Source organism: Chelonia mydas, chromosome 13 (assembly GCF_015237465.2).
Source record: "Chelonia mydas isolate rCheMyd1 chromosome 13, rCheMyd1.pri.v2, whole genome shotgun sequence".
Classification (NCBI taxonomy): Eukaryota; Metazoa; Chordata; order Testudines; family Cheloniidae; genus Chelonia; species Chelonia mydas.
In genome coordinates this window covers 21412039-21436809 of record NC_051253.2, presented here as the reverse complement: position 1 = coordinate 21436809, position 24771 = coordinate 21412039, and the positions used below count along the sequence as shown (strand labels likewise).

Sequence of the window (24771 nt, the reverse complement as noted above, 5' to 3'; positions counted from 1 at the left end):
TACAGGCTCTTCTTTTTACTATGTTGAAAGACCCAACTATAGATTAGGTGTAGGGAAGCGATTGACTCTGAAGGGAGGTGATGTTACTATAGTGACAGGTACCATTCCTGAATAGGATCTTGAAAATGGTCTTACTGTCCACTTGGTCCCATAGTCAGTAAAGCCAAAAGTGTTCTAGTGCTTGGAGCCAGCACTATAGGCCTGTAAAATCCCTTAAACTGCCTCTCCATTGGATTGAGTGAGGCAGTGGTAGGGTTTGTCTCTACAATTGCTCTAGAATTTGGTCCATGGAGGAGTAGGATTTCCCCTCAGTCCTGGTTCAGAGTGAGGGATTTAGGATTTCATTGTACACAGCTGAGGGCAAGGATTCACAAGGGTGGATAATAGAGGCTGTTTGAAGCTTTGGAAGATGAGTCAGGCTCTGAAAAACCATGAGACTTTAAATCATGAAAATCATGAGATTTTAAAATAACACATTTGGGGTTCTTTGTATTTGCCTTCTGGCTTTTGAGCCACTCAGGGTCACATTTTTCAAGCTGTTCTCTGCAATCAACGGACCTGGCAACTGATTTTTTAAGGAGCGGGGAGAGTCTGGTATAGTCACGTGACTCCAAGGTCTAGGATTTTAAGAAAAACTCCAACTATCATGAGACTTAAGATAACATCACAAGAGTTGGCAATAGTGACTACACAGTAATTCCGTAGTTTCAGTCTAAAATTGAAGTAATTTTACATTAAGGAAAACAAAAAAGAACAAAAGTAAAGTCTCCACCAAAGAGTCCCAGATGCCAAACTTCTTACAAGTGCCCTGGTTTAAACCTACGTGGAGGCCCCAAATATTTTACTGGAGGTCTTCCCAGGGCCCCTAAGACACTGGAGCAAAAAATCTTTAAAAACCAGGGGACAGTGGGAGAAGAAAAATAAAGGTTAAGAGAGATCATTTGGACACTTAGAGGATCAGACCTGGATGTTCACTCTGTACAAAATCACTGTTGCATCTTGAAATAATTTGACATGCGTTTCCCTTTCAATTATCAGTCATAGAATCATAGCATATCAGGGTTGGAAGGGACCTCAGGAGGTCACCTAGCCCAACCCTCTGCTCAAAGCAGGACCAATCCCCAACTAAATCATCCCAGCCAGGGCTTTGTCAAGCCTGACCTTAAAAACTTCTAAGGAAGGAGATTCCACCACCTCCCTAGGTAACGCATTCCAGTGCTTCACCACCCTCAGGTCTTTCTGGTGTCTTTCATTTCGTGTATCAAGGAATTTAAACCACTATTTTAAAAAGTGTAAATTATAAGAACACGGTAAGCTTCAAAATGACTATAAAGTAATAACACCTACATCTGGTAAATAGGAATATGTTCACTGCTGTCTTAGGGAGCCAAAAACTCTTACACTCAGCTGTGGAACATAATAGGTGTCTGAGGATATGAAAAGTACAAATATTATCCCATTATTTCCAGGTTTCCAAGAAAAACAAAGCCTAACTGTATGACAGTCATGCATGGACGTTTTACTTCTTACCAACTGAAAAATTGGTTTAGAGTCTGTAAAGCATTTACTTTTCTATGCCTATGTGGGGTGCCTTTTCCAAAGGGCTTTAGAGTCCCAGAGTAGCACTGGATCTTTGGAAGAAACTTTGATGCAGAATCTCAGCTGGTATAAATCAGCATAACTCTATAATAGCCAATGGAGCTATGCCAACTTATACCGGCTGAGAATCTGGCCCTCTGCCTGCTATATTAATGAAGTTTGCTACCTGTTGTAATAAAATGCAGAGTGATTCATGCATCATCTCAGGTGATCTGCTCCTAAAACCTGATCTCCAAGAAATGCTGAATTTTAGCTTAAGTGGGGCAGGACTCAGGTTAGAAACGTAACCCCTGTTAGTAACTGTGGCTTGTTTCCCCCAGGGACTGAAGTGGAAACACATGAAAATGACATCTTCCCTCCTAGTTTGTTGTGGAATTTTTATTTTTTGCCCAGAGAAGGCTAGAAAGAAAGGAGCTGGGATGCAGGGGGTTTAGCTCTTGAAACTAACCAACGATCCAGACTAGGTAGTAGTTTGAACTAGATGGGTAAAATGGAAGTGAAAGTATCTGTCCCTTATATATCTGATACTCCTGGGGAAAATAGAGCCATGGTCCACTGGATAGTTGTGGTGAAGAAAGGGACCTGTGGCTAGCTCAGCTCATGTTCCTTCTCCTGGCATGGCCATCTGTTCAGGTACTAATAAAATAGTTTTGGTCACCTGCCAAAGAAGAGGGAAGTGATTTTAAAGTTTTTCTGACCTCAAAAGGCAAAATATGGCAAGGGGAAACAGAGCTACAAAGGTCATCTAGCAGACAGCCTCTAGTAAGGGGTTTATGCTAATATACAGCAAATATCAAAAAGCTCTTAAATCAAAATTTCAGCATTTCCCCAACCCCATCAATATGCTATCCTGTGGGGAGGGGGTTAATCACCCAGGCAGACTTAAGACAACCCAGGGCAGCTGAGGGACCATACTCTCTGAGCCCCTCTCCTCTGACTGTCTTGTTAGGGCAGGCAGGGATCTGCACCCGCCTGGAAGATATGGCAGTTTGGCCAATAGAATCTGTAGATTTCATCCCCTTTCCTCAAGATCTGCTGGAGGCAAGGAATGTTCATATGAAGGTCCAGAGTGTAGCAACATGCATGGAATTTGGAGGAAGGAGCACAGGTTTCATGAAGGTAGAGTTAGGAGGAGACACCAGGAAGTTTTTCTGTGTGCACATGACTGGACTGCCAGCTGTAGTTGTAACATCTCTGTAAATAGATGTTGATAAAGAGCTGGTTGAGTTTTACATTCATGAAGCCTTTACATATTATTACTCAGCATGTGTTACATGAAAAGCTGGACCCCTTTTTCCCATCTCTGGGTCCCTGGTAACATGGCTACTTGAGCGATGGCATTAGGACGTGCACCAGAACGCCTTTGGATGAAGTTTAGCAGCACCAGAGGGATCTCTGCATAAAAGTTTCTCAGCCTGAGGTCATATTACCTTTTCAACAAATCCTCTGCTAGTCCCCATTGGGGGACAATATACCTGCCACATCCCAACTATGGAGTCAAAAGTCCTCATGAGTTCTCTCGATGGGGTCTGGAGGGAGCCGGGAGTGGCTGTTTTACTCCTCTAGTGCTGGCAGAGGGAGATCTGTGCATGAGGGGCTCCTTCTGCATACGGATCAGGAGGAGTGAAAAGGGAACAAGGTCTTGGCCTCTCTTATTTGCTACCAGGAATGAGTCAAGGTGGCCTTTTAATTTGCTACCTTGCATACCAACATCCTCCATATCAATACACTTCTAGGAGTAGGCTATGTTCAATGAAACTCTTCCCCCTCTCCTGGCTGGACGACTGCAGTATAGAGACATTCATTGACAATGCCAGTTGTTTTCAACTTCTCAGCAGCATCCAGGTAGATTTCAAATAACTTGACTGATCAGACCTGATATCTGAATGCTCTAAATAATCCTTAGTCAAGTTAAATTTGGGGCCGACCCTTCTTGACAAGGTACCTCTTTAAGAAAAGAAGTGGTTACTAAAATTGCTTGGCAGCTCCAAGAAATTCAAGTAGCTAATTTTGCAACACAGTCAATAGCTTCCGCACTAGTTGTGCGGCAAAGTTACAGTAGCTCTGACTGTGAATTACAGTGATTTGTCAGCTGTAATATGTAATATAAGCCCAGCTTGGGTTTTGATACTTTTGCCCATGACATGTAAAAGAAAATATTTGACACAGGCTGCCTAAGCCAGGTTTGGTAAAAGGAAAGAAAAAGCCAACTTGACCTGCCCGGATTTATTTCACGCTGTAGTGAAACCAGCCCACTGAGTGGATTAGAAACCGATGAAAACATTTTATCGATTGTATAACTCAGCATTAAGGCTGGGCTTTTTCCACCTTGAAATTCCAACATGATACCTTGTGTTTAAATAGGGGAATAATCTACTGTGTGTTTTCTTATTGAATGATCATTCTTTCCTTTTCAATAGTCTTTGTTCTTATGAAAGAATTTTTCTCATTGCAATTGCTACAGTTGGATATTTAAGAATTTTCTTCCCTGATAGGGGAAATGGTTATATTGACTAGAGCAGAGGACTGGGAATCAGGACTCCAAGTTTATACTCAGCCCTTCAACTGAGTTGCTGAGACCTTCAGGCAAGACCGATAACCTACCTATACCTCAGTTTACCCAGTAGTAAACTGGGTATCATGACACTTTCCTACTTCATTGGGGTGTTTGTGAAGTACACTGAACTTACTCAGTGAAAGGTGTGTTATGTAAATGCAAATATCTTTAATGATGATAATAGATCATTTGCTTGCCATTTCCTGTCAAATGCCCCAGTCTTGCAGTGAGATCCTTGCAGCGAGATCCTGTGCGAAGTCTCATTTTCTTCCATGGGGTTCTGCACTGCCTTGTCTTATTGAAGAAGCAGGTCCAAACTGGCAACACAGGTATGTTAAGACAATGTTCCCTAATGAGAAATATACAAGGTGATGCATAAGCACCCATGCAATTATGCTCTTTTTTATCTCTGGGTCCCACATACACTTAGTGACAAAATCCAATAGTGCTGAAGGTTAATTGTGGCTCCAGGACACTAAGTTTTTCCTCTTTGTTGTTAAACGTAATTGGGGTGGAGGGTGGGAAACCCTGCTATCCAAACCTCACTGGAAACATTTGAACAGCTGCTTAAAACAAACTTATGTTTTTGAAAGAACAAAATAAGTGAATGTTATGTTCTGAGATATTTCTCCTTTTAAAAATGGCTTAAGAACAGAAAAGTAATACTTTAATTGTCACAGAAGCTGCTCCCAGAGCAGCAACAGGATTAAGATTAAATATGCTTTTCACCAAGAGTGGAATCCTGATTCTGCTCTCACATTGATGTAATTACATCAACGTAAGCAGCTAACTCCCAGATTTACAGTGGGGTGATATGGGTCAGAATTAGGCCTGTGAACATGTAACATTAAGGGCAGGGGTGGGATGGCTGAGGAAGTGTAGGGTGGAGAGTAAGCAAAAGTGAAGTTGCCTGTTCCAACCTTATCTGCTCATTGTCCAGCAGAGAGAAGAAATTCTCAAAGATACAAATTTGGCAGGAGAGGGAAAAGGAATGGAACAGAGCTGAAGAAAGGAGAGAACACCCTGCAACAGGCTTGGCTGGGACTCAAACTTTTCTGACCTTTCCTTGCTGCACCATCCACCATCTTAATGAGAAGACTAGATGGTAACTTCCGGCCAGCAATCTGAGCTTAGTTCTGGATTGTTGCAAGTATTTTCCTGTGTGCCCTGTTTAGAGAGGGACAGAAAGAAAATCCCATTCCAAGTCAAGCTTAAATGGATCACCCTTTAAATGACGACACCATAATTCCCACTTCCAGACCAGGGATTATTAGCCTTGAACACAACTCGTGGAAAAGACATAACAGTTAGGCTCATGTTCTGGCTGATGAGCTGCCTGGGACTGTCTGGCATATTCATTTCTAACTCCATCCTTTAGCTTTCTTTCTTTCATTCTTCAGCCAAGAACCACAAGGGACTGAATATGTGAGGGCTTCTACCCAATTATGCCTCTCTTTAATGGCATTAGGAAACTTGAAAGCAGTTCAATACCTAGCAGAGGTAGATGGAATATTAGCATCTGAGAAGATTTATGTTCATGACCTTCTGGATGTAAGGTGACAGAACAGCCCATGCTATGCTACATCTGATATGCATATTCATGGCTCGTTTATTCATGAAAGAAATGACTGGATTAGCAATAGTTTGAAGGACGTTGAGCATGGAGTTGAAAGAGACTCTCAAGTTGTTCACCAGACAAATTAGAACTCCATCTTTGTAATAAATTGGTACCACTGTAAACCTTGCATATCTTTGTTGTTATTGGAAATACTGTGTTGTATTTTATTGGATTGGAAACATTGCACAGCTATCAAGCTGTCAATTATTTTAGCACAACACAAGGTTTCTGATGTTGATAGATGGTGATTCTAAATAATTTTTATAAAGTGTTTCTACTTCCAGTGGTGTCATGAAGCCTGCCTGCCTGCCTCTGAAATATTGTGATTTTTTTGAAGCACTCACTTGATAACACTCTTTAATTGTAACATTAATCTGTGTCAATCAAATGCTTGCAGACTTGTTATATAGATTTTTTTTTATCCGATGTTTTCATGGGGTGGAGAATATTAAGATCATACAAAACGGTTGACACCCTCTGAAGAGAGAAGTGATGCCAGACTTGCAACCAATCACGAAAATGCATGTTATGAAGTATAACGAAAAGATATACCCTGCTCACTAATGGACTCTGCTTCTACTGAGAACAAGGATGTCTTCTGACAACCAATTTCTCTCAGTAAAGCACAGAAGGGAAAACAGGGTCTCCTTTAAACATCTGAAGCAGAGATCCAGACCTTTTGGACAAATAAAACACCAAGTAAAACACCAAGTAACGAGTATCCCTTTTATAGTATGTCACATCTATACCTCTCCACAGGGATAAAAAAAATCTATGGCCCGGCCACGGTTTGGCTGGATCAACTGGCTTGGACTTGTAGGGCTTGAGCTCTGGGGCTGAAAAAATCACTGTCTAGACTTCTGGGCTCGGGCTGGAGCCCAAGATCTGGGAACCTGTGTGGGTGGAGGGTCCCAGAGCTCGGGCTCCAGCCTCAGCCTGAACATCTACACAGCAATTTTTTTCAGTCCCAGAGCTTGAACCCCACAAGCCCAAATCAGCTGACCCTGACCAGCCACGGCTCTGCCATGGCTTTTTTATCCCTATGTAGACATGCCAAAAGTGTTTTCCAAAGGTTGGTGACTATTTTCCCCCATTTTACTGATGGGATAACTAAGGTACCAAGAGGTTAAGTGACTTACCTAAGATCTCACAGTGATGGCTTTCATGCCCTATGAACTATATTTCCTCCCAGGGTATATGGTGTGATGGTTGAACCTTAAAATATTCAAGGGGTGTCTTGGCTAATCATTTTAACTCTCTAATCTGAACCCCCCAGGGCCAGAATTTGTGTTGGAAAGTTCACAAGCCTTCCTGAGATTTCCATCACTTCCCAGCACAGCCAGAAGATGCAAAAATGGCCGAGAGAGAAATCACACAAGCAAAACAAAACTATTGAGGCAGGACTGAACCAAACCTACCCCCGTGGTCAACTTTAGGAGATCTGGATCAGCTCTTCCATGCTCATGCCCCCCTTTTAATTAGAACCTCTGAAAACGTTCCATTTGAGTTGGTTTTAAATTTAGCCACAGCTCATGTGGGGTTACAGGGATGGCCGTGCTTTATTGAACTGATTCACCAGCTCTCAACAAGATTTACACTATAAAGTAGCAAGTTATCAACAGTGTGTGGCTGCATATGGCCCCCTGATCTATCTCTGAAAATATCCTAGCAGGTGTAACGAATCCTCGGCCACCTACGAATAAGTCACATCTCAGGTGTCTGCTAAACTGAAGCTCTCACTGCTACCCCAGTATTTTTGGTGTCACTGTCATCTTCAAATGCATCAGCCCTGCAGCTAGGTGTAAAGATCAGGCTTTCTGGTGAGGCGAGGCATATGGAAGGCCCAAAAGCAAAGATTGCTCCTGTGCTTGTCCTGCAAGTTTCCACAAATGCAAACTTCTGGACCAGAAAGGAGCATCTGGGTCCTCTCTCAAGGTTTCTGATTCTATGAAATTACAGCCCAAGAGCCTGATTCCACCACCCTTACTCACCTTCGTGAGTTAAAGCACCAACCAATGTGAGTAACAGTGGCAGAGCTGGACCCTCAGTAGTATGGCACTTATCCCTGTTTATACAGCATGCAGCCTGTTTCAGCAATTAAGCCGGTTTTATATGTGCAAGCCTGTTTCAGCAATTAAAACAAAAATCTTTGTAGACCTTTTGGTTTGAATTGGGCTGGTTTCAAACCCAGGTACTAAAATGGATAAAATTATCTTGAACAGCAAAGGAATTACTGTATTCCAAACTCCTCTGCATCATGTTATGAAAGACACAAGGATAATATTTGTATAAATTAAAGCTGTTGGACATGTATGGTATTTCAGTAACTGCTTCATTAAGTTGTTCTCCAGCCCTGAACATCCCCCAATCTATTCAGCAGCATTTTTCTATTTTAAATTTAATCTGCCCTGCTGAAGAATGAAATCTTAAAAGGAATTGCCTCTTTAAATTAAATGTGGAAAAATAACAAGGCTGAAGTTTTTGCTGTCATGAATGCAATCTGTTATGTTTTAAATTTCATACAGGTTACCGGTACTTTCATATGTGTGCAAACTTCTCCATTCAGCAGTATATTTCTTCACTGTCTTCTACTGATCCACTATGACCCACTATTACCCAATATTTTGTTCATTGCATCATCGATTATAAAAACCAAAAGGGGGCATTGTGATCATCTAGTCTGATCTCCTGCATAGTTCATAGGATTTCCCTGAATGAATCCCTGTCTGAAGTAGGGTATATCTTTTCAGAAAAGCATCTAATCTTTACTTAAGTACTGCCAGTGTTCCAATGATGGGGAGAACCCACCCACTACAACCCAAGCGAAACTGTTCTAGTGGTTAATTACCTTCACTGTTAAAAACTTGCACCTTATTTTGAGTCTGAATTTGACTCTCTTCCGCCTCCAGCCATTGGATTTTGTTATACCTTTGCCATCTCAAAGAGCCCTCTTTCAAATTTCTGTTCTGTTCTAAACTGTGGTAAATTCACCTCTTAACCTTCTCTTTGGTAAGTTAAATATAGTGAGATAGTTGTCTTTTTTGCTCCCAGGCATGTTGTCTAATCGTTCGGTCATTCTTATGGCTCTCTCTGAAACCTCTCCAGTTTGTCGACATCTTTCTTAAATGGTGGATATCAGAACTAGTCACAGTATTCTAGTAATGATCGTGGGAGGGTAAGTCCAGTATTGTCTTCTGTTGTGATAAGAACTTAATGTTTTCAAAGAAACAAAAGAGAATTCAGGATTTATACAATGGAGGCTAAAGATCATAACTCCGGGGATCAGCAAATTGCTGGATGTAGAATTTCCAAGAGGATGTGGTTATATGTGGATATTCAGGACATGGGTAGAAAAGGCTGTCAGTCATCTAGATAGAGTGTATTTGTGTGATGTCATCTCAGTGCATCCCAATGTGGTAAAAGGTTGGCTGGGTGAAATGGAGCTTTCCCTGTATTTTATTACTGGGAGGCTCCCTGTGAGTTTCTGTATGAAAAATCCATGGGGAAAGGGAAATACAGTTTGGGAGGGAAATAAAGCTGTGTCACTGAGAAACAGCACTTACAGACACCAACTGATATCTCAAGGAAAACCATTAATTCATCAGGCATAGCTGTTAATTAAAACAGAAACCTCATCTTCAAGTCTTTCTAATTCACAGCAAGCTTCTTCATTTGCTAAAGGTATAATCTATCCCATTAACAGCAGCTCTAGCAGGCTGTGGCTAAACAAAGTTTGTTTAACAAACCTTGAAACAAAGTTGTTAGTTCAGAAGTGGAGCAGAAACACCCCTTCCCTGAGGTCCCAGACTCTTGGCTGAAGAGCTTGTACCTTTGCTGTACTATGCTTGCAGGGTGGAGCAAACTGATTGAAACAAAGGTAGATACTGATAGGAGCTTAATTACTGCGGCAATATTTCTTTTTGCTGTGTTCAGCTGCCTCTTGACAGAAGAAACCTATCAGCACTGTGGTTGGTAATCAGGGATGAAATCCTAGCCCCATTGAAGTCACTGGAAAACTCACATTGACTCCAATGGAGCCAGGATTTCACCCCAGGAGCAGAACATAGCCATAGATTATGCACAGCCAGGGCCCATAGCCAGTTTTCTTCCTGGCCCCTGAATTATGTTTGCCTGTTCACCCACCAGATCCATTCAGTAATTGTCTGGATAAACTCAATCAACCAGAGCTGGGAAGTGGATGTGCCAATATTTGTAGCAAGGGATTCCCCCTCCCTCCCCCCCCCCCACACACACACACAAAAATCCTGTGACAAACTGTGTATGCTAGGGTTACCTGTGCCGATGGGTGGAGGAGTGAAAAACGAGGCAAACCTATTCATTAGATTCATTTAAACCATTCCTGTTTAATCAAAACTGTGTTCTCCTAACCATAACCATGGAGGGAGACAGCAGCACTTGGCAGACAAACTTCTATTAAGTGCATTTGCTGGAAATGTTTATGCTTTGTGCTTAACAACTATCCTGAGTATATTGAGAGTATTGCGCAGTGTTCCAGCTTGCATAATTGTGAATTGGGAGCAAAGTCCTGGTAGAGGAAGGTGAAGTATCGTTCCCTGGGAATTTTTTTAAATTTTTTTTTAATACCTGCCATTTGGAGCAATCCAGTCGAATCTAAAGGCAAAATATTTGCTCTTTGGCAGGATTTTCATGATCACCAGAGATTTTATCTCTGATGGGGCTGGTTTAGCAGCATCTGTTGGAGTGTGTCTCTGGGGGAACTTCATCAGAGGCAGGGAAATCACCCTCCTCTTCCCTTCAGTTTAGCAGACATTTAACATGGGTTCCCTGCCTTCCCTCAAAACTCCCTTCCAGCAGCACATCACTGTCTTGGAATTCTCCACCTTTTCCCCTTTCACTTCTGATTACTGCAGTTGTTTAAAGTTTGTATTTAAGCTTCTGTCAAACAGAAAAATAGTCATTGGCTTTGTGAAGAATAAATTTACCTCAGCACTTCCAAAATGTGATCTGTTTACTCGCCTCCAGTATTCAGCTTTCCAGCTAGCCAGCTTGTGGGGTGACATCTGTGCCTACTCTCCTTGTATATGACAAAGAAAGATCAGCACAGCAGCCTGGTAATGGGAATATGGACACTTGCCTCCTAGGTTGCCTATTGAAATCCCAGCCCAGGTCAGTCATGGGTAGCAGCCAGATATTAGGTGGCTGTTCATTGGCCATGTAAAATGAATCTGGTGGTCAGCCTCATTCCTAGAGGACTAGAGCCCACATCAGAAACTCCTCCACCAACACAAGTGACGCTTTGTCCTCCTTGTTGAGAACCTCCATAGAAAGGCCACACATGTAATGGATGTGGGGAGTGAGCTAGGCTTTATCCTTCTGGAAGGAAGTATGGGTGGGAATGACAGACACAATGTGGGCGGGGGGTGGGGGAGAAGGCAGCATGGGAAATCTTGTCGTCATGGTGCTTTCCTTGTTCTGTGGTAAATGGAGGGTGTCAGTCTGCAGCTCTGTCATCCCTGGCACCTTGCCCCAGCATTAAATTCCCACCCAAAAAAAAAAAAAAAAAAAAAGCCCTGAGGCAGGGAGGTTGAGGAGAATGAGATAACAATATAAAGGAGATGGAGCCTACAGATTAACTCTGAAAAAGGAGTTTGCTCTGAGTTAGTGAGGTTTTACAGGCAGCCCATCCTATGGGTACCATTGGCTAGATTCGGAGAAATGAGCTGGTGGTCCCTCACAGCAGTCTCAAGTGAGAGAACAGTTTCCATTATAAAACTGTCAGGCATAATTCAATATGGCATGATTGGAGTCTGCACTCTCTGCACTGAGCAGAGCCAGGGCAAAGCATAAAGACTAAATCACTCTTCTGACTCCTAGAGGGAATAGTCCCCCTCCAGGTCAAGAATGCGCATAAAGCCTGAACTGGTGGCCGCCTGCACTGATGACTTGCTTCTTGATGGTTACCTGGCAGCTGTTTCCACCACTGCTACCGGTGTCTTTACCTTGCCAAGAAAACAGATGCAGAAATGCTGAATGGTTAGTCCATGCTAGAGGCAGGAGATGGACAGCACAATGCAATGAAGAGCTAGTTTGTTTTTCTCTCCTACTTGTAAAAATCCTTTTTTATTTTTCCTGAATAACTGTGCACTTATAGTTATCACAAAATTAGCAGATTGGGTTTTGTGCCTCTGTGTATTGGGAGTCTCTGCAAACTCTCCGTACAACTTACTTTAATTACTTGCCAAACCTGCAACAAGGCATAAGCCCACATATTGTATGTGACATTACCAGTAGATCAAGTACTGGAATGCGAGGGCTCGAATAATTTGACAGCTAACATAAAGCACCATGATTTATATTTGGTTATATTGAGAATTTCTTTCCCCTCTTTAAGCACTTCATATAAACATTTACTTGGATCCTGGGACCTTGCTTAACCCTCAAAGTGCCACATTTATCTTTGTATTTTTATTTTCAATGGCCTACCCCAGAAACTTGCTTGATTTGTAAACTGCAGATGATTAAACCAAAATAGCTTCACCTATAAATGGCTTCATCTGTAAACACCTTGCTCTGGTAATTATGATATATTTACTGTAAAGTTCAATTGAAAACAGATTAGGGAAGAGACTTCTTTAAAAATACAAGATTCCATTGATTTATTAGAAACAGCATTGTTAGATTCCCTGCCAGAGACAAGATGATAACTCCACTATGTTTAAGTTTGATCCAGATTACTTCATTAATTATTGAATGGAGTGACATGACCATACCATCTGCTTATTTCAAATTTAACTCTTACCTACGATTTCATTGTTTGTCTTGCCTTACTTTGCTTTCAATAAGGCACCTTTTTTATTTTGTTTCCCCTGTTGCTTTAAGCATACCGGCAGTAACACAGAATCATTCTAAGAGAAATCTGTAGCAGCTAGTACAAAGGATTGGGAATCAGGACTTCTGGGACTTATTCCCAGCATTCCATGGTGGCTCACAGTGACACTTTGGGCTAAGTAGGCCCAAGTTCTCATGTGACCACTCATTCTGGTGGCCTCCGTTTTTGGGTGTCCAGCTAAAGAGGACAATTAGGAACCAAAAAATTAAAGGACAATCTGAAGACTTTCGTCTTGATCTCACTGCTGTTCAACTTACTCGGCTACAAAATGGGTTTAGTTGTCAGCTTCCTAGAGATGTTGCTAGTTTGAATTCATTACCACTTCGGGGTTAAGACATACTGTATAAGTGCAACATATAAATTACCTTTTGAAAATGCAAAAGAAACATCAATACTGCAAGGGGCTTGCATAGCAAGAATGACCGGCCATGTCAAAATGGGCTTCTCCTGTTGAGGTCCTGAACACCCTCCATTCCCATTGACTTCAAAATTGAAGTGACGGGTAGTTGCTGTAGCTCGCTCCCCCACTGTACGATTGCAGTAGTGCTAACCTGATGTGCAGACATGATCTGATGGCAAGCATGACAGATTCTGAATTGAATGGTAGTGTAAAGTTTCTTTGAGGAGCATCAAGGGGTTGGATAAAGCTTTCTCTTACCATGAAGGGATTGTTTGCCTTAGTGGTATAGATTCATACTGGCAATGTCACAAGTTCAGAGTCTTTTGCCTGTGGCTGCTGATCACCTTAAAGTGGGGGAGAGTAAACTTATAATGAGGGGAGGGGAGGGGAGATTGAGTGCTGGCTCAAAGGCCTGTTTGTTTATAATTGAATTGCCTCTCCTAGCTCTCTTAAGGCTTTAAGTATTATCTGCGCCACAGCGCAGGAGCAGCAGAGAAGCATGTAACAAAAGCACAGGGTACTGTTTTGTTGCTATCAGTAACTTCTTCCTTACTGCCAAAGGGCCTGGTCCATTTCCTTTGAAATCGATGGCAAAGCTTCTATTAATTTCACTAGGAACAGGATTGGGCCCTAAGACGTAGGGCTAAATTTTGTGCTGAATTGCTCCCCTGATGCCTGAGTGGAATCAATGGGATTGCACAAATCAGGACAGTACTGGGCGATAGTGGATACAGATTCCAGATACTTGAGGCCTATTTCTTGTGGTGCTCAGGCAAAATTCCCACTAAAGTCAATGGGCCTGGTGCTGCTCTGTTACACCTGTGTAAATCAGGAGGAACCACACTGAAATCAATGAAGTTACAGTAATGTAAAACCAGTGTGACATCAGAATCAGGCCCACTAGGAGTTTTGCTTCAGAGAGGCTGCCAGGTTGGATATTCAGTTTTCAGGAACAAACCCTGTGTGTTTACATTTTGTGTGTGTATATATATGCTACCTGAGAATTTATGTATATATGGGCAAGTCTACACTACAAAATTAAGTCAACCTGAGTTATGTTGACATACAGCCACCACGGAAATTGAATCAGTTTTACGTGTCCACACTATGCTCCTTGTGTCAGCGGGAGCACTTGCTCCGATTTAGCTGTCAGTGCAGGGTATTGTGAGATGGTTTCTGAAAGGCAGCAGCAGTTGATGTAAGCAACGCAGTGTCTACACTGACATGGTGTCAACCTAACTATATTGATTTACGTGCTACACCTCTCACAGAGGTGGAGTTATTAAATCAGTGTAGTGGGCAAGGTACATTGGTGGGACCTACATTTTAGTGTAGATGCTTACAGAGTTACTCTGTAGCGTAGACCAGGCCTACATGTCTATGTACATAATGTATATCATTGTCCTATATAAATCACAATGAGGGGACTTTCCAACAGGAATATTGTAGGAAAGCATCCTCTTTCAACCTTATGAATAAGGCCTTTTTGTGTGGACATCTCCCAGTATCACAGCGAAAGCAAGAGTCTGCAAAGAATGTGCAGTCAGTTAAATGATTTTATGTCAGAGCTGCTCAGTGACCTGGTCTTTTAAGGAACTTAGCTTGGGCTAAGTTCTCTTCCCCAGCCCCCACAAAAAAAAAGTTTGAAACATGTTTCTTTTAAGAAAGAACTAAACTTGGTAAAAGGACATAGCTTTTCTACCTTGCTCCCTGCCCCTCATGCCTCAGGATATCATAAATTTTTGATACCAGTAAAACAGAATTTTTGATGAGCTGCTATTTTGCATTAAAGCAACTTTACATGCAAAGATTGCATAATAGGAAGTAAAATTGAATTTCGCCTCAGAACAAGTTCTTATTATTAATTTAAATGTTTTGTATATATTTTAGCAGCAGCTTATCATTCTATATATTTAATTTCTTTCAAGTGAGAACACTTAGCATTGGTTTCCTTATCTAAACAAATATTTTAGGAGAACACATGTCTAAAGTGGAAATGTAATGTTTTGCATCTGTGCCTTAAGACAAATAGTGAAACTTTAAAAGAGGAAATAAAATGTTGAAGGACAACTCTATCTCTAAAACTTGGGCCTAAAATACTGTGTGACAAAAGGACATGTTGGGTTTCTTTACAGTTTGATATATGGTTTTTCCTTTGCAATGTTTGTTCCAACCTTATCACTCCTAAGACTGTAAATACAGTAAAACCCTGAGTGGAACGCTTGGTGTATATAAGGCAAGGGATCTGCAGTATCTTAGCTCTCTAACCCACTGCAATCCATTTTCTAACACTTCCATACAACAGGATGGACAGGGCATAGCACACAAATATAAATAGTTCCTTCCATTCCATGAATGCAGTTGCAGGAGAGGTTTGTCACACTTCTTCAGGCCGTGTTCAAAAATGTGCCATTTATTTAAGCTACCTGTTAAAGAAAAGTGAACACACACATTTTTTTTTTTTTTAAAAAGGAGAGAACAAGTCCAGTGTAGGATTTTAAGAGAGCACTGAATGCTACGTTCCACAAAACAGTAGAAAGGGTTATGCAATAAGCTCTTGGGGGGTGAAGGGGATGTGCTTGTGTTTTAAAAAAATCAGATTTACTGTAACTCTAATGGAGTGAAAAATAACAATTTTCAAAAAGACTGTGGTCCAAATAAAGAGGAAAAGAGAAATTCTCATTTTTAAAACTGAGGAAAGTTCTCTTAAACATCTTATATGTTCATAGAAGAAGTAGATCAGAACTACCAAAAAAAAAAAAAGGAACTTATATTTGAGAAGATAGCAGCTGCACAAATGTTGACAGTTTGCAAAGCATTGTGACTTGGAAACAGCTCAAGCATGGGCTTATTGGAAGGCATGCACATATATGTCTCTTAAAGATAAACTCCTGGTGATCTGTCATGCCAGTGATTTGCAAACTCACTTGTCAGTCCCATTTCCAGTAACATGGCTGAGCAAAACAGTCCTGTCTTAAACGGCACAGACACGTGAAAATGCCTGCCCTTGGTTTCTTTGCTTATGGGGCTCCACCATGGGGGAAAAAAATCTCCCTAGTTGTAAGATGTTTTATCTTTCTCCTCTGAAACCTGACACCAATACCCCTGAAGAGCTTCAGTGACCTTGCTCTGTCAATCACCAAAACCAACCAGCCTGCTAGAGCAAGACAGGCGTTTAGCCAACTTAAAAAATTAAAACCTAAAACAGCTGGGAACAGTTATCTCGCAAGCCCTGGCTCATCCTAATAACACATCTAGACTACCCAACCTAATGCTGAGCTCTCATCTACTGTATTGTAAGAGCAGCCAGCATCTCTGGAAAGTCTTAGCCTGGTGTTTCTATCTTTAGTCCAAAAATCTTCGCCTCATTCCTCTGGATTTTTTTTTATTTATTAAATCTAAGAAAATCGTTTTACATGCTATCTTTTTTTATTTAAAATGGTATATAAATTGCTTGGCACTTAACGCTTTTCATTTTTTATTTATTTATTTTTTTGAATTGCCAATTATTTCCTCTCTCTTTATCTTGGGAGCAGCCCTAGCAAGTAGTCACCTCTGTCCTGAAGGAAGAGAGCAATGCAAATCTCTCTACAGCTGTGAGCAATAGGTCTTGCAAGATCAAACAAGACGATGTGATTTTTTTTTTTATTTATTTTTTTTTTTTTTCACTGAAGGGAATCTTTCTGCTGCACTACATGAGATCACAATGTAACTGCCGTCCTGCGGCCAAACTGTGGCTTTTCATATAGTATGTGCATACACACAAGCCCTTGGATAGGACAGTAATGAAGTCAGACACATTGGCTTAGTGAAATTCAGGGAATCTAGTGAAATATCTTTAAGCCCTTAACAGTTGAGGACAGTTAGGGCCCGATCCTGTTTCTTTTGAAGTCCATTCCAAAATCGACAGAAAAGCGACCAGCATCAGATCCTTTCCTCAGCAAATTAGGGGAAAAATTCGAGGAGCACCGTGCACATTTGCAGCACTCTCGCTTTTATTGACGCTTATCTTTTCCTTGGTAGCAAAAGTGGGTGTGGGGTGGACTTGGATTCAGAGATCACTGCTTGCAGCTCTTCGCTTCAGAGCGCTTGAATACGAATCTGTAGATTTAACTCACTGTGCTGTTGGGAGTAAAGAGAATGCAAGTTGTTGTGGCGTCTAGCTTCATCCGATCTCCCCATGTCTCCGTTTCTTTCCTGTCACTCCCTCTCCTAGTGACTTACATATTTCTTGGTTTTTCTGAAGCGCTGTGCTATCTGTGTGGGTCTTTCTCCCTTCGTGTCATTAGCTGCGTGACTCAAGAGAGACAGAGAACATGCCTGCAAACCAGCACGTCTGGGGGCCGGGGGGGGGGGGGGTTGGGGGGAGTTGGGGTTAAAGAGGGTAGTTGGTTTATTCGCCCATGCTGGAAATGCAGTGTCTCTTTTAGTCCTAATTGAAACCAGTTAGCCAAAGCATTGGCTGTACAGTAGTCTCTGTATAAAACCACTGAGCTCTCTGTGTGTCTGGCTGGCTCTGGCACGCTGACTGCAGCTGTCTCCAGGATTCTAGGAGCATCGTGCGGACAGGACGTGTGGACTGCGTTCAGAGGGGCCGTCTGTACACAACGGTTAAAGAAACTTGTTTCCGAATCGGGCCATCCATCATCCCCACTGACTCCTGTGTCTACAGCCCTTTATGAATCAATAATGAGTCGGGAGATAGAAAAGTAAATATGCCGGGATGTCATTAGTGCCCGCTGAGCAAAAGCAGGGGTAATATTTAACCCTTTCGCGGCAGGGGGACGAAAAAGTGTCTCGAGTCCAGGTTTCATAAGCGCCAGGGGAAAGCAAACAGATGTGCAGGATGAGGGAAGCCCAAGAGGAAAGCGAAGCATGATAACCAGCAGCAATCTTGGGAGAGCGCCGGTACAACTTCACTGGAACCCTTGCTGGTTCTGAAATAAGCGGGGTCAGTGTTTGTCTGCACCAAGGTGTTGCATGCGTGGAATTAATTTGTATCCGCCTCAGCACAGACCACGGAGAGGCCATCTGTATAGAGCCACACTGGCGATTCGCATACATTGTTTTTAAGGGTGACCGCCTCTTACTGTCCTCACACAATTCCCCCTTCTGCACTGTTCGGCAGTCTGCCTGCTCCTCTTCTAACCACACCTCGCCACGTGTGTATTGAAGGGACTTCTCCCATCTGTGCTTGGTGACTGATCGGTGGGCTATTTTCCTTGTTAGCTTTACAGAAATATATACGCCCAGCTGAACATCATTTCTCTCGTAATTCTTCTTTAATTCTTCCAACAATGTTACAGAAAGTTTCATGTTTAACCCCCCTCCCCCGCCCCCCCAAATCCGTATCATTAGCATCTCCAAAGAGCGGGGTGGCGTGGTGGTGGTTTTACTGGTCACACGTCTCAAAGCAATGGGCTCCTAACGTGGCTCGTTCCTCCTGGTGAAATAAGGAGGAAGGGAGCGCTAGCTGTGAGCTTTTCGGAGCCTCAGAAGATGCCCGCAGAGCATGAGAAGTGCCAAAGCTCACACGGCTTTAATCGGGTGCAGCGTGTTTCTCATGGCACGGGAAGCAAATATGCTGCTATCTGATTATTTCAGGGGACACCCCGCGTCTCCAAGCGCAGCTGGCTTCAGTTCTAACCAGAACGTCGCATCCCTCCAGTTGTGTGTGCAAAAGTGCTTTGCACTAACTGTACACCCGCGCACACCCAAGCGATCGCGCTGGAGATCCCTTCTTAGTCCTCTGTGGTGCTGTTTTAATTTTAAATTGGTAGCTCTTTGGTCACTTTGGTATTTCCACAAGTCCGAGCAGTTTTTTTTTTTTTAATCAGATAAATTAAAATTCATTCAGAGCACTGAACACTGCATAGCCACTTCCTACATAAATGGACCTCTGCCCCTTGAACCTTTCCACTGACACAGTTATTCTGTGGGAATCCAGCCCGCTAAAGCCACTACAGTGCTCCTCTCAGGCCTGTTTTCCTATTTTTTGTTGTTCAATTAGCCCTGGTGATTTATTCAATGCATGCATGAGAGGACATTAATATGCGGTGGCAGTTCCCACAAACAATATTCCTCTCAGGCTTTCTGCAGCCATAGATTGGCAAAGAAAAAGGCAATACATGGAAAATAAGGTTCTGACATCTTTTCTGTATAACCCACTGTCTCCCTTCCCAACGTTAAAAGGAAGGATGACATTATATTCCTGCAGCGGTCTGTGCACTGAGGTGTTTGGGATCAGACTGCTGCCCCTTTTCAAAAGCTAAAATGCTTCGCTATCATTTAGCTGGGCTTCCTGCGTCTGACAAGGCAATGATGTGTATGGGGCTTAAGGGAGGATTTTGTTGTGGAGTTACTGTATTTGCTTTTCATTTTTCCCACACTCTGTTCTTAACTGATTTGTTTTCCAAACATGCCGTGTGTCATTCCTGCAAGGGCAGCTTGCTCTCCTTGGGAAGGGAGGATAGTTTGGGAGTTTTTTTAAAGATGGATTTAAAGTTAAATCCCCTGTTCACAGTTTGAAAGTACCACTCCTCAACCTTCCAGGCTGCTGCTGCAGCTTTCCTTGCAACTTTCTAATTCCCACACCAAGGCGCTGGGCAGAACATAGGCTGGCTGCAATTGACTTAGATAAATGGTCATCATCCACTTTGGACTTTAAAGCAACTAATTGCTTAGCTGTTGGGATAGTGGCGATGTAGGGGCTCTGGGGAAGGAGTAGAGCGGCAGTGTTGTATTCTCGCTCTGTGAGCACCTGCTGTTACTGAACACAAGGAGTTAATATCATTGTCATGTTTCAAAATGCAGGAATAAACAAACTGGGCAGATTGAGAGGCGAGGAAGACAATGGGAGGTGGAGTGTGCTGCCCGGATCCTAGAGGGACCCTATTGATCACGCTTTTAAGGTTCTAAACCTTTTAAAAATGTTTCGTTAGAGCATTTTAATAATGACTGATTTCTTCCCCAGCCCCCACTATAGTTCTCAGAGGGAGACATGTTAAACTTAATGGGCCCATGGGCTGCTGCATCAATAACTTTAAATTATCTACACATCCACAGTGCGAGCAAGGGAGTTGCTTCGGAGGAGTGGGGGAGACTGTTTCGCAGGGAAAGTACAGACCCTTTGAAACCAAGCTTCACAGAGGGAGCCTGGGAAGTGTTTGAAAGGGAAACTCTGCACAACGCCTCCACTGCCAGTGAGACCTTCAGCTCTTGAATGTAACAAGCAAGCTGCCACCGTTCTAAGGTTTGCTACAGTGAGTCCGTGCAAGTGTCCTCAGTAAGAACCATCCTGCTGTTGGATGCTGGATTTGAAAGTAGCACGTTTAGCTGCTTTAGCGTCTATCCCTGCACAGTAAATCCCATGGCATTGTGTTAGAGCAGAGTTTGAAGCCAAAACTACAGTGTAGCATAAACCATGTTAAGGGTTAGAGATGGATTTTGCAACTCTGCACAGATGTGTGTGGAATGATGACCCTCGTTGTAGAATTAAAACAACTTCCAAAAATCACTTAAAACCAAATGATGCATGTCAAAGATCAGCTTAGCTGGATCGTGCCCTTTTGATATATATTTAAGGTCCAAGAAAGTTTAAACACAAGACATTGGAGAAGTAAACCCTTCAAAGAAATGCCATTTCAATTATTTTAATAAGCAAAATAGGAAACAATTTTAATAACCAAAAACAGAAACCAGTCTGAATAAAACTACAATAGACCAGGTTTTTTAATATTTTTCATATCATAAGCAGGATTTGAAATTGATCCCTTCAGAACTTTACATGAAATAAAAACAATTTTTTTCGCTGCTGCAATGTTTTGATTTCAACACAGTTGAATCAGTAAAAACCAAAGATCGTTTTCTGATGCATGACTAATATCCACAATATTTAAAACTGCAAGCACCATGCTGTTCATTACAATCTTGTTATTACTGTTAATTTATAAACTAATACAAACTTAAAATGCATCTGGCCAGCAGTGCCAGCAATCCTAAAAGGAAACTAAAATAAGTTTTCATTTTGGTATTTTTGTCAGTGCAACGTAAAATCCTTTTTCTGACCTGCAGGAGGAAAAAAAGTAACACCCATAACACTCCAAACTACTACTACACAACTGCAAAGAAATTTGGCTAAAACTTTTGCTGCATGGGGAAACAGAGAAGCAGATTAAAAATCATTGCAAAATAATACACTTAAGTTGCAGTATGTCTCTTTAAAAAACGTTTCAGTTTTCTATACATTCCAAGCCCTTTCATCTTCTGTTGCCATTGATAAACCTAACTGAAATCAGAACTGGAACATGTCGTTGTATACTGTTCTGCCTACAGCGATTGCAACTGACTCATGTCATCCTGTGTTTTGGAAATCAAGCATCAATTGTTTCTTAAAATAAAACACATTGTAAATTCTTTGTTTCCTGAGTGTATAATAAATCAGAGAAAAATATAGCCAAAGCTATGAGCACTGCTGTCTGAGAACTGTCCTGACGTCAAAATAATAGGGTCACTGCCACTTAAATTGTGGAGTAGGATGTAGCTGCTTGTCTGCTGGCCCTTTTCACTATTATGACGGCCAGGTGTGTCAGTGCAATCGAGTTGCTTTTATTCTGCCCCAACAAAAACCAAAATGAAAACTAAAGAAAAAATTACAACTTAAAAGTGCACCAAATATACAAAGTTGTTTTCTGAATGCAAATGCAAAATGCCCATAACGTTTATTATCTCTTTACTTTAATAACAAACCATATAACCAGCCTGATGAAATGTTATTTTGTCTTCCTGTGCCGTGTGATGTGGCAGATATTTACAAGCTAACAACTATAACAAAACACAAAACAAAAAACCCCAAACAAACAAAAAACCCCAACAAAAACTGCACAAGCAGTAAAAAGTTGATAACTTGTGATGCTTTTCTTATCAATGAAACAAAGCTATGAACGATGATCAACATGCTAAAGTTAAACAAGAAAATGGTACAAAATAGAAATTATTACCATACATGTCCAGCATGCAGGATTAATATTTTTAATGCAGATTTTCGTATTTTTTTTCTATATAATCAAGCAGGCAATAAAACTGATGTTTTTTCTTGTCTCGTACTGAATGTCCCATCTGAGTCCCGTAACTACTTCTCAAAGCAGGCAATGTATGAAGGGTTTGCATATATTGTCCTTCCCTTATTCTCCTTCCCAAGCAGGTAGCATGTGCAGGAGATGCTGCTGCGTGAGTCTTCTTTCCTTTACTCCCAAACAGGTAATATGTGATCGATCGCTTGTTCATTGTCCCTTTTTAAAAAAAACAAACAAACCACAACGAGCCCCACACAGTTCTGAAAGCAAGCGATCTATAAAAACGCTTGACGTGTCCTTCCTTTCTTCTGTTTTCTTTAGCTGGCGAACTAAAGATAAAAAGTTGCACATCTTTCTCTCCCACCTCCCCCCTAGCCTACTTTTCACAGCTAATCTAGGAGACAGGATGCTGCAAGTATTAAGTCTCTCTTCTTCCTCTCCCTTCTTTCTCTCTACTCAAGCAAGCAGATGGATGGAGATGTCAGAGGAGGATGGGAGAAGCGGGGAGGCGGAGGGGCGGGGGGAGGAGATCGGGGGGGTTCTGTGTTTAAAGGACTCACATGAAGAACTCGGGAGAAGATGGGTTGTCACTGGTGGATCCGGCCTCCCTGAAGCCATTGCTGGCAAGTTTCTCACACTTGAGCTTGTAGGCATCTCTTTCTCTGGCCAGCCGGGTCACCTCTTGCTTGAGCTGTTCCACCTGCTGGATCAGCTGGGTCTTCTCGTTCTCCAGGTGGTGCTTCTGCTGGACTCGCTTATACCTGCAGGACTGGGCATAGCCCCTGTTCTTCAACGTCCTCCTCTTCTGCTTGAGGCGGATCACCTCGTCCTTGGTGAAGCCCCTCAGGTGCCTGTTGAGCTCCCTCACCGACATGGAGACCAGCTGTTCGTCCGAGAACCTGTCTTCCACGCTGTTGGAGGAAGGGGGCTGCTGGTGGGCGTTCTGCAGCTGCTGGGAGGAGGTGGAGGAGGTGGAAGGGGTGGGAGACGCCTGGTGGTGGTGGTGGTGATGGTGGTGATGGTGGTGCGGGTGCCCGCTGTTGACCAGGTCCTCGTGGGTGACCCCCGGGTACTGGTGGTGATGCTGCTGCTGGTGATGGTGGTGGTGGTGGTGGGCCCGGAAGCTCTCAAAGCTTTGGAGCTGCTGGGGCATCTGGTGGGACCCGATGAGGGCTTCCACCGCGTCCTCCGGGGTGAGGCTGAGCGTCTCGGGGTTCATCTGCTGGTAGCTGTTGGCCATCCAGTACAGATCCTCCAGGTGGGTCTTCTGCTCCGTGGGGCTGAAGCTGGGCGAGGAGGGCACCGAGCTACAGGGCGTGCTGATGGGGGTGGAGGAGACGGAGCCGGCCGGCTGCAGGCGGGTGCAGTGGCGGCCGGGCCGCTCGGCTCTGCCCAGGGGCTCCTTCTTCACGTCGAATTTCATCAGGTCGAAGTCGTTGACGTACTCCATGGCCAGGGGGCTGGTGGGCAGCTCGGGTCCGATGCTCAGCTCGCCGGCCATGGCTGTCTCGCAGGCACCTCTGGGCTGGAGCGCTCACTCCAGGGCACCGTCTGGGGGGAGAGCTGGCCGCGCTCCCTCGGACTCCAGGTCAACTTCGCGGCGGCGGCTGCTGCGGGCTGGCGGAGGGCAGCCGAGCCAAGCGGGCGGAGGAGGCGGAGGCACCCGGGCCGCGAGGCGTGGGGTAGCGGCGTCTGCAATGCAATGCAGGCTGCAGCGGCTCCCACGGCTAAGAAAAGCCCACGGGCGAGGTGGGAGGCAGGAAGCGGCAGGAGCCTCCCCTCCGCAATGCTGGCGGTGCAGCCTGGCCTCTCTTGCAAAGGAAAAAGCAGGAGAGATTCTGTGCCCCGGCGGGGGTCGGTTTGTAAGTCCTGAGCCTCGTCGTCCCCGTCCCCCCCCGCCCCGCGCTCCACTGCAGGCGCGGAGCCGGAGCCCGCTGCAACTTTCCAGGCAGAGCAGCGGGCGGCGTGTGCTGGAGGGTTGCTGCTGGGTGGGTGATTTTGGTGGCTGGAGTTTTTTTTTTTTTTTTTTTTGTTCGCTCGCGATGAAGGGAAGGGGTGGGGGAGGTGGGGAAATCTTGTCTCGGCTTTAGCTGCCGCCTCCAGCTCCTGTTGTGCAGCTGTGATTTGCGAGGCAGCCCCCCTGGCTGCTTATATTCCTTTCCCGATGACACTCAGGGAGAGGGGGCTGGGACCGCCAGGCAGCTTCTCCAATGGGAGCTCGGCCGCGGAGATCCTGGGGCTGCCGGAGGAGGGGCCGGGCTCCCACAATGTGACAGCTCCCGACGAGTCAGCTGACTAGCAGCTGGAGAACAAGACCAGGCAGCAACTCCAAACCTTTCTTTTTTTCTTCTTCTTCTTTCTTTCATGTTTTAATCTTCCCACTTTCTCTCCCCGATCTGCTCCCCCCCCCCCTTCTGTCTCCTTCCCCTCCCTTTCTCTCTTAGCCTGTGTAATTCACAAAGAAGAAAGGGGGGGGGGGCAGATCCAGCGCATGTTTCACTTGCTGGCCATCCCTTTGTTCTAAATATAACGAAGTCCCTCTGCCCACTCTGTTTTGTGGGAGTGGGAGGAGGGAATGGTTTGAGGGCAACTTTTAATTGTCCGCTTTCCAGGGGCACAGTCAAAACACTTAATTTGTTGGAGGATTCAGCC

The 24771-nt window shown here is 43.6% G+C and overlaps 1 protein-coding gene and 1 long non-coding RNA gene across 2 annotated transcripts; one reads left to right on the top strand and one right to left on the bottom strand.

Annotated features, from left to right (window-relative positions):
- Positions 1–3410: 3410 nt before the first annotated feature.
- LOC122462736 lies at positions 3411–6315 on the top strand. Its single transcript, XR_006285482.1, has 3 exons — positions 3411–3444; positions 4376–4485; positions 5097–6315. It is a non-coding gene; the product is annotated as an uncharacterized LOC122462736 (long non-coding RNA).
- Positions 6316–20683: 14368 nt separating this feature from the next.
- Positions 20684–24416, bottom strand: MAFB (MAF bZIP transcription factor B). The gene has a single exon (XM_037916056.2). It carries the CDS (start codon positions 23618–23620, stop codon positions 22676–22678), a length of 945 nt encoding a protein of 314 aa, XP_037771984.1. The 5' UTR covers positions 23621–24416; the 3' UTR covers positions 20684–22675.
- Between the last annotated feature and the right edge of the window lie 355 nt (positions 24417–24771).

What these genes read in the sequence shown, in the direction of transcription:
- MAFB (XM_037916056.2), bottom strand. Translation starts at nt 23,620, where the DNA reads ATGGCCGGCGAGCTGAGCATCGGACCCGAGCTGCCCACCAGCCCCCTG.